A 10,070-nucleotide genomic window follows, 5' to 3' on the forward strand; every position below is an offset into this window, starting at 1 on the left:
TTTCATAGGTGAGTGATTAACTGATCCAACTACACCATTCAATCCCATAATTTCCCCATTTCATAGTTTTCAACTTAATTTCATATTTCCATAACTTTTCCAAATTAATTATACAAATTAATCAATCATAATAAATTAGGATTTTTTCCCCTTTTCTCAAATATTGCTCCTAAGGCCAAATTTCATCATTCAAACACCATAACTTCATTTCGGGGACCACTCATACACTTGGAACCCCAAAATAGAAAACCCCTCTTTTATAGTTTCAATTTCAAAACCCTAACTTTCCCAAGTTACCCGAACAACACCATTTATACAAAATGCATAATATCTATGTCAAAACTCATAGAAAGGAGTAGGTTATCCCTACCTCAAATGGAGAGACTCAATGGAGAAGATGAAGAAAACTTGAGATGCTCCAAACCCAATGATTTTCGGATCAAAATGTAGCCCACACCAAGCTCTACACTTTATACAAAGGAACTAGCGTAGAAGGCTCCTAGAACATGGAGTATTTGTAGAGAGAAGGTATGTAGAGAGAGAGGGAGCAGCCGATCTAGGGTTTGTGTATAAAGATGATGGAAAAAGCGAAGAAGAAGCTGCTACTGCGAACTGGTATATTCGAGCCTCGCTCGAGCGAAGGAGTGGTCGTTCGAGCGACCAGACATAAAGAAACCTCGCTCGAGCGCAGAAATCCTCGCTCGAGCCAACAACATGAAGCTTCAGGTCCGCAACCCAGAAGCACGCTCGAGCGCAAGAATGCTCGCTCGAGCGAAGAAACCCAAAACATACAGCTCGCTCGCTCGAGCCAAGAAACACAACCTTCAGGTCCAAAACTAGACGCTGACGCATGCTCAAGCGAAGGAACCCTGGCTTAAGCGAAGTGACTAAAACACAGAGCTCGCTCAAGTGACAAAATCCTCGCTCGAGCGAAAACACCAAAAACTGGGCAACAACCATTTGTTTCAAAATACACCAAACCTGTTACAAACCTGTCCAACACATCCCAAAACTCAAATACAAAGAATTAAAGGACGAAAATAAAACGTATACAACAACAAACATCTACGGAACCGAGTCCGGAATACAATAACCAATGGAGGGAAAACCGGGATCGCTATATTGAGTCTATTCAGTCCCTAAAGTATATAAGTCAAGATTTATTTAGTCTCTAAATTATCGATTGAACATATTAAATTCCTAAAGTATTTAATTTAAACCTATTTAGTCCTTGAAAGAATTACAAAAATAAAATATAAACTCATAAATATTATAAATTAGGCTTCGTTTGGTATTGGATTTTTGGACTAAGAAAGCACAAAAGACAAAATAGGCTAAATAAGCCAATAAGACAAAATGCCACATCCAAACCATAATCATTTCACTTTTTCTTTCACAAAAATAAAAAATATCAAAAAAAACCAAGCCAAGCCAACCTTTTAATCCTAAGCTAAAAAAATCTCAACTCAAAAAAGTCAACTGAAAAAGCCATAACCAAACGACAAAGACCATATGTAGTTCAATTTTATTTCAAAAATTTGAAAACTGGGCATCAGCTCTTATGGTGAAAAGGGTAAGAGTAATTATGTATAGTATTTTGTTACTTATATTCTATAATGACTACGTGTTTGCTTTTATTTAGTATTATATGTTAGATTTCGTTTAAAATTTATAATTGATTATTTTAAAAAATTTCACCTTCTTTTTTTTAAAAACTTAGTTAATGTATTATTTTATTCTATTATTATTTGTAACGAAATATTATTATTTTAATTATTCAATTCTACTTCTCCAGTATATTTAATATTCATATAATTTTATTAACAACGAAATACAATACTTTTAAAGACAATAAAATTTTAAGATTTTTCTATAATAAAATCTTAATTTGGTAGAGTTTCTTATTAATTTATAATACATATGGGCATATATATATTTTTATTTTTGTAATTATTTGAGGGTTTAAATAAGTTTAAATTAAATACATTATGAATTTAATATATTCAATAGATAGTTTAGAGACTATAGACTTGATTTGTATACTTTAGGGACCAAATAAACTCAATCAATAGTTGAGGGACGAAATAGATAATTTGATGATAGTTTAAGGGTAGAAAGTGTAATTAACCCTTTTGTAAAATCCTTTGAGGAGATTATGCATACAAAAATCAAGATGATTGGATATTAGGAGTCATTCGATCGGATTACATTTTCTAAAAAAAATTAACGAACTATTTTCAAAATTATGTTGTTCGTTAATTAATTTTCCATGAAATGTGATTCGATCAAATAACTTCTAATATCCGATAGACTTAATTTTCAGTATACTTAATCTCCTTGAAATGTTTTACAAAATTAACTTTTTAAATTATAAAAACAGAGCAAAATAAACTCACAATAGACCATATTAAACCATCCAAATATATATATATAAATTAAATACATATTGGACTAATGATTGATTCACCATATAATAAATGTAGGATATGGATTATCACAAGTTCAAATACTTGACCATTATAGTAGGGTTTATCGAGTACAACATGAATTCTGTTTTGATAATTTAAATTATTTATTTTGTAAGATTCTTTGTGTATATCTAAAAAAAGCATTAAGTTAATCTAATAATCACAATATTTTTATTTTATATAATTTGTCTCCAAAAGAATAAATGGCCTATTTTCAAAAATATATTTAGTTGTTTATTTTTTTCTAAAACAAATAGGATAAAAAGAAAATGCTATAATTATTAAATATATTAATATATATATATATATATATATATATATATATATATATATTTATAACTGATATATATAAAATACTAAACAAAAGAAACGATTCAAATCATCAAAATAGAATTAGGGCTTATGACAACAGTGACCAATCCATAAATATATACATATCATAAAGAAACATAACATAACAGGATTTATCGCAATCATTAGATCTCTAGTCGGAGGAATGTCATTGTATAATTTTATTAAATAAAATGGTGTTTATAATTTTTCAAACTACATATCTATATAATATGGGAAGAGGGTTTTTGAATTTATCCTAGAGACAATTGTCTTACTAGGACATTTTAATGGTTATGATTCACTTGTATATTTACATAGACGAATGAGATGAACCCCTTTAAATACTTCCTTAAATACTTCCCGCCCAAATACTTATCCACATCTCCTCTCTATTTTATCTTTATCTCTCTCTTTGCAGTAGCTTGATTCGATGAAATTTTGCTCCTCAGTTTTCTCAGCAACCAGAGTTTATTCAGGTGAGATTCTAATTGAACTTCTAATGCTTCGTTTTCTCACAGTTTTATTTTTAAATTATTTTTTGAACTTCTCACAGTTTATGATTTGAAACTGTATTCTTCTTCTATTTTTTAATTATTTTTTTCTTCTTTTCCTCAGTTTTCTCAACAACCAGAGTTTAGTTAGTGTTTGGAATTGAATTCCACATTTTGCAGTAGCTTGATTCGATCCGTTACTCGGGTTCATTATGTTTCGTGACTATTTCTCTTTAGCTTATACACAGATCATAATGGTTTGGGTGTTTTGACATCGGCACTCTCTCCCTCACTCTCTCTATACAGGATTTTGACATCTTCTCATTGGTCTTGGGTGTTCTTCAATTTGAAGAGAGAGATAGAAAAACAGAGTGAGAGAGTGAGTTAGTTCTGTCAAGTGTACATTCAATTTAAAAATAAATAAACAAATAAAGAATGCATCTAATTTCGTATCTATCCCGATTTGAAACAAATGAGCTAATATGTTATCATTATTTTGGTGGATTTGGCGTTTTTCATTATAAATTATTTGTTTTATTTATTTCTCAAATAGCGAGAAATTGATACATCCAGATTCTGCACCTGAGCTTTCAACTGTAAACTCACAGGTGCAGCTTAATGTTATTGATTCCCAATGTAACACATCTGTAGCATCTACTGCAGCAATTGAGCACGGGTTAGAGGAACTTAGCTGATCGCAAGTCGAACATAAGGTTGATGCATTTTCATCTGTTGATGAGGTCCCTCAATCCTCCAATATCTCAGATACCCTTGTTGAAAAATCAACAGCGTGCTGTAAGTTTGAAGTTTTTGGAATATTGCTTTTACTCCACTTCTTTCCTTTCACTTGGCGTCATTGTTTTAGGCAGTTGTATTTGACTCTGTATCTGTTCTTTTGTATTTATTGGTTTCTTGCAGTAGATACCTTGGGAACAGGTGAAGTGGAGCAAAAAAGTGTCACTGAGAGTGGAGAGGTGTAATTTTAGGTGTAATAAATGAGAGATTGTTTGAATTGTTTATTATTGTCAAATGATTTCTTCATCTTACATTCTCTATCAAAAAATTGTAATTTATTGGAAGGACATTAGATTTTTTATTTTCAATTTTTAACTTCTATATTTATTTATTTTCTAATTTTTGTAATTATGTAAGATATATTAACTTGTATTTTTTAAATATGCATCAATTAGAAGTTTAATGACTCGAAAATAAAAATTGAAAATTGAAAATAATATATGATTGAGAAAATATGAAATAATAATTTTTTACACATGAATAAATATGTAATGTAAATTGTGGGAGAAAAATAAATCCATTTATTTCAACTTAAAAAAAAAACAAATAATAAATACATTACCTAAAATAATAAATTTTATGTTGTTTATATAGTATGGAATAAGTCTTATATTAAATTATTAGAATATTATATAGTAATATTAATTTTAGAGAAATTGTTTATTTTTGACTATTGTATCAATAAAAATTAATTTTACGTTATTTATAATTTATTGCTGCTTCTCTGTTAGATTTGTGATTTTAATTTGTTTAGTTAAGCAATATTGGTAATTGGTAAGTTGGATCAACAAATATACATTATTCTCCTTTGTCTGCTAAATGCTTGATGAATTGCTTCATAGGAGAGGTCCTTTCTTTTATCATTTCTTTATTTGCTGCTTAGATATTTTCAACAGATAAGAGAGAAAGAGAGTAAGATAGATCTGAGGCCTTTTTTATTTATTTATTTAATTTTTTATAAAAGAAAAGAAAAGAAAAAGATTTGAGCTCATATATGTGTTCAAGGCTCAGATTCGAACAAATTTCTCCTCTTTTTTTATTTTTTTTAGTTGTTGTCGAAATAGATTGCAACAGACTAAAAAAAAATGACAGATAAAATTCAAAGAAAAATTATTGCTATTATGGTTTACCAACAGAAAAATTATTGAAAGGTGTTAAATAGCATTATAGAAGACTTTGTTTAACCAATGTGTTTATGAAAAATATATAGGTGATAAATTTATTTTATTCTCTTCCTATAATTAAAAACAGTGGGTATGATTTAATCAATGTGTTTTTTTAGTTTTATTTATTTTTTTTTTCCCAGTACGTATAGTTTGTTGCTTCACAGGAGAGGTCCTTTCTTTTATCATTTCTTTATTTGCTGCTTAGATATTTTCAATAGATAAGAGAGAAAGAGAGTAAGATAGATCTGAGGCCTTTTTTTATTTTTATTTTTAATTTTTAATTGATATTTAATTTGATATTAGATATTTAATTTTTTTTTATATTTGATTTGTTTGGAATTGTAGAGTATAGTCTATTAAATATATTTTTATAATTGCATTTTAATCTTAAATTTAAATAGTGTTGCGATTATAATTATATTATAATCTTAACATTATTTATACCGTGCCTTCAGGCATGGGCATACGCTAGTATATACATATGACAATCTATATTTTAAACAAATTTTTAGCCATTGATATTTGATGTGAGTTTTGATTTCAATTTGTTTACTCTCCGAAACCTAACTCTTTTAGGTCACGTTTGTTTGACAAATTAAGTTGGATGAGATTATGGGAACAGTGAGATTGAATGGGGAGACTTGTAATGTGGTGATATAAGTTAGAAATGTAAGATAAAATGTCTTTATTTATGTAGTAGTGTGGTGATATTAATTGATTAGGATTAAACCTATAAAATTCTATAATTACCCTTCTTCCATTATTGCAATCATATAGGCTAAGGGGTAAATTTTACCCACTAATTCCCCTAAGGGGTGCTTTTTGGAGGGATTGAAGGGGGGATTGGACTCCATGTCTATCATATCGAGTAGTCCATTGTTTGGTTGAAAAATTGTAAACAAGACTAATAGTTTGACTGGACTATTAGTCCCCTATCTGTGGAACTATCCTACCTTGGGAGAGGGGTGGCATACACAGTCCTGGGATAAGCCTTCCTTTGAATTAGTTGGTAAAAAGATATAATTTTGCCCACCAAATATTTATGACATGTTTGGTTTAGTTTTTAGAAACTAATTATTATTTTTAAAAAATAAATAAATAATTAGTTTCATGAAAAAATAAAAAATAATTTTAAAAATAATCATTTTTAACATTTAATCCCATGATTAAACAATACTGAGATGTAAATTATTTTTAATCAAATAGTCATAAATTATAAATTACTTATTCCAAAATTAACAATACAATGAATTACACTATTTCCTTTAAAAAATTGGTCCAAACAAACCTACTTAATACTACTCTGCTCATGTCATGTTTGGTTAAGGAAAAAAGTTTGGGGCCCCTACAAAGGAGGATCCCAAGACTCTCACGAATGTATTGACCATTAATGTATTTGAATTTTTTATTTCTATCTCTGACAGTGACATGAATAGTTCAAATCATTTTAAAAGTTATGAGAGTTGTGTTTTGTAAGAATCTCTATCGTTACCGTTAGTTAGGTAAGCTTTGTTTGAAAAATAAGTTGACTTTTTAATTTGGTTTAGATTAAACTGTTTGACTATTTCTTTTTTTATAAAAAAATTTATAATTTAAATATAACATTTTATTTTATTAATTTTTAAGTGACGGTAACTATTTTAACCTTCAAGCGAATGCCAAATGAATGTGAAATGGTGGAGAGAGGCTCGCCTCACTCATGCTTCGAGTTCGGATCCCCTCCTTGAGAATCCTACTTCATCTCCTACTTGAAACGGCTGAGATCAACCGTTGCATATCCAACAGCCATAAAAAAAAAAAAAAAAAATGAAATTGAAATTTCAGTTTCCCGCCCAAAACAAAACACGCAGCTTAATGTGTTTTACAAATTTGATGCGCACTCATTCTTACACAACCTCACACTCACCCCTTCTCCTCTATCGAACCCACCCTCACCAGCGACCCAATACCGGCGGCAACCCACTCTCGACGCCATTGCAGATCTGACGACGATGACCCGCTGTTAACTCGATACAGATTCTGTCTGCTTGCCAAACCAGAGCCATCACATTCTTCTCCTTCAACTCACCGAAGTTGTCGCACCGGCAAACCTTGTCTACAGCGACCCACTCCCCAAACCGAACCCATTGCTTTGCCCTCATTCTATCTACCCTCACTTCGCAAACCAGAGGCTAGTCTTCTTCATTGTCTCTGTCTTTGTAATTGATTATTTGAGCTTAATGTTGGTAGATGGAATTGCATTTTGTGTGTTTGGATTTTTTCAAACTGAAAATAGTCTCTAAGTATTTCTTTGTGGAATATTTTTTTGTGTTTGGAATTATTTTTTGTGTTTGGAATTGAGAAGAAATAGAAGCAATTTATAAATTGTAATTAAGAAACTGTAATTAACAAACTGCAATTTATAAACTGAAATTAGTCCCATGCATAACTAAATTTAATGATGGCTTCATGGGTTTTTAACAAACTATAAATCAAGAAAAGTTATTTATAAAACAAATAGAGCATCAAAATAGAAATGAAATACTACTAGCATACTAAGGACATAGAAGCATAAAAAAAAAGATTTAATTTATGTAGCTAAGATTTTATTTATATGGGTTTTCAGTTGCATTTTGATATGGATATGGAACCTGAGAATGATTGTGTTTGGAAGCCAAAACAAGGAATGACATTTGATTATGAACAATGTGCGTATGATTTTTATAACACATATAGATGAAAAATGGGGTTTAGCATAAGAAGGGATTATTATAGGAAGAACAAGTTCACTAACCAACTTATTTGTAGACTTTTGGTTTGCAACAAGGAGAGATTTCGGAAGGTTGACAAGCGAGACCCATTGGCAAAAAATCCTAGAGTTGAAACTAGGATTGGTTGTAAGGCTCGCCTTTATGTGAAATTAGATGAGGGTATTGAGAAATTTGTTGTGACTGATTTCAAAGAAAAACATAACCACGATCTTGTATCACCTGAGTGTGCCCACATGTTGCCATCACAAAGAAAGATATTGGCTACCCATGCAATTGAGTTATATTTGGCAGCACAATCTGGTTTTCGTTTAGGCTAGTCTTTTTATAGCGATCCCGGTTTTACCCCGACCTTTATTGTATTCCGGACTCGGGTTCTGTGATTGTATGTTGTTGTCTATGTCTTGTTTCCTTCCTTTATTTCTTTAAAGTTGAGTTTTGGGACTTGTTGGGCGAGTTTGGAACAGGATGGTTGTCTATTGGTACAAATGGTTGTTGCCCAGATTTTGGCCTCTTTGCTCGAGCGAGCCTTTTATAGTTTACTTCTTCGCTCTAGTGAGATTTCTTGCGCTCGAGTGAGAAATAAGGGTTTTCAGGTTTTTTCCCAGACATAGCTTTTCTAGGAAGGTGAGAGTGCGTCGCTTGAGCGAGGCTTCTTGCGCTCGAGCGAGCCTTGTGAAATTGTTTCTTCGCTTGAGTGAGGCTTCTTGTGCTTGAGTGTGCGTCTGTGTTTGTGGCTGACTTGAAGCTTGGAATTGTGTGCTCAAGCGATGTTTGTTGCGCTCGAGCGAGGTCACTTGTTGTGCTTGGTTGCTCGAGCGACAACTCCTTCGCTCGAGCGAAGACCTCGTATATCAGTTTGCAGCAGCGTGATTTTATATCACTTTTTGATCTCTTCTTCACTCAAAACCCTAGATCGACTGCCCCTCTCTCTAAAACACACACTCTCTCTACAAATACTCCTTGATCTAGAGTCCTTCTACCCTACTTCCTTTGTAAAAAGGGTAGAGTATCGCGTAGGCTTCCTTTTGATTCGAAAAAGTTCAAGTTTGGAGCATCTTCAAGTTTCTCCTTCTTCCTCTTTGAGCTTCTCCATTTAAGGTAGGGATAATCTACTCTTTATATGAGTTTTGACCTAGACATTTGTCATTTTTACATAAATGGTGGAGTTGGGAAGCTTGGGTGAAGTTAGGGTTTGTGTTTGAATTTGTGAAAGAGGGGTTTTCTATTTTGGACTCCATATGTGTATGTGAGGTCTTGAAAATGGGGTTATTTGTGTATAATGGGTGAAATTTAGCCTTGGGTGTAATATTTGGAAAAGGGGGAAAAATGCCATAGTTTGAATTAAATAAACTATTTTGTATAAATAATGAAATCAATGTGGAAATATGAAATTAGTTTGGGAACTATGAAATTGGGGGAAAATGTGATTAGATGGTGTAGTTGGATTGATAAATCACTCACCTATGAAAAATGTGATAAATTATCTATTGATAGATTTATTTGTCTGTTTAGAAATATCTATTTTGGGCTATCGGTGGAGGATATCTATGATTGTTGTAGAAAATGCATGAGGATTTGGAAAGTTAAAACTAATCAATTGAATTATGTCATTGAATATGACAGTTTGAGTAAACCATTGAACTTGTGAATTGATGAGTCATTGTATATGACAACGTGTTTAAATATATTGTATATGTATCACTGTATGGGAGGAGATAGGAGATGTACTCCATTGTTTGGGAGGAGATAGGGGATGAACTCCATTGAGAATTAAGTTGGTCGGAGTGTCCAAGGTGAAAGTCCCGAAATCTTATTTATTTATGGGTGCCTGTTCCCTCGAATGTAGTTCCTTGAAATGGCAAGAACTAGAAGTGTTGGATTGATGAATGCATTGAATTGTGAACCATTGAGTTGAAATCTCATTTTGGTTGTTTGATAACTATGAACTTGGTAAATATATTTACCCGTAATGGATGATTGGAAATGAATTGAGTTATGGTTATGTATATTGAATGGTCACGGAAATAATATGTGTTGGTTAAGAAATATCCCACATTTATCTGATGC

The 10,070-nt window shown here is 31.6% G+C and overlaps 1 protein-coding gene across 1 annotated transcript; it reads left to right on the top strand.

The window, feature by feature from the left end:
* The first annotated feature begins 7,975 nt into the window (after positions 1–7,975).
* On the top strand, positions 7,976–8,320 carry LOC145819491 (protein FAR1-RELATED SEQUENCE 5-like). The gene has a single exon (XM_082913502.1). The coding sequence runs from the start codon at positions 7,976–7,978 to the stop codon at positions 8,318–8,320; it is 345 nt and encodes a 114-aa protein (XP_082769628.1).
* Positions 8,321–10,070: the final 1,750 nt, after the last annotated feature.

Source organism: Camellia sinensis, chromosome 1, assembly GCF_055761805.1.
Source record: "Camellia sinensis isolate YWXY chromosome 1, ASM5576180v1, whole genome shotgun sequence".
Lineage (NCBI taxonomy): Eukaryota > Viridiplantae > Streptophyta > Magnoliopsida > Ericales > Theaceae > Camellia > Camellia sinensis.

Coding starts and splice junctions, on each gene's coding strand:
- LOC145819491 (XM_082913502.1), top strand. CDS start 7,976: ATGGGGTTTAGCATAAGAAGGGATTATTATAGGAAGAACAAGTTCACT.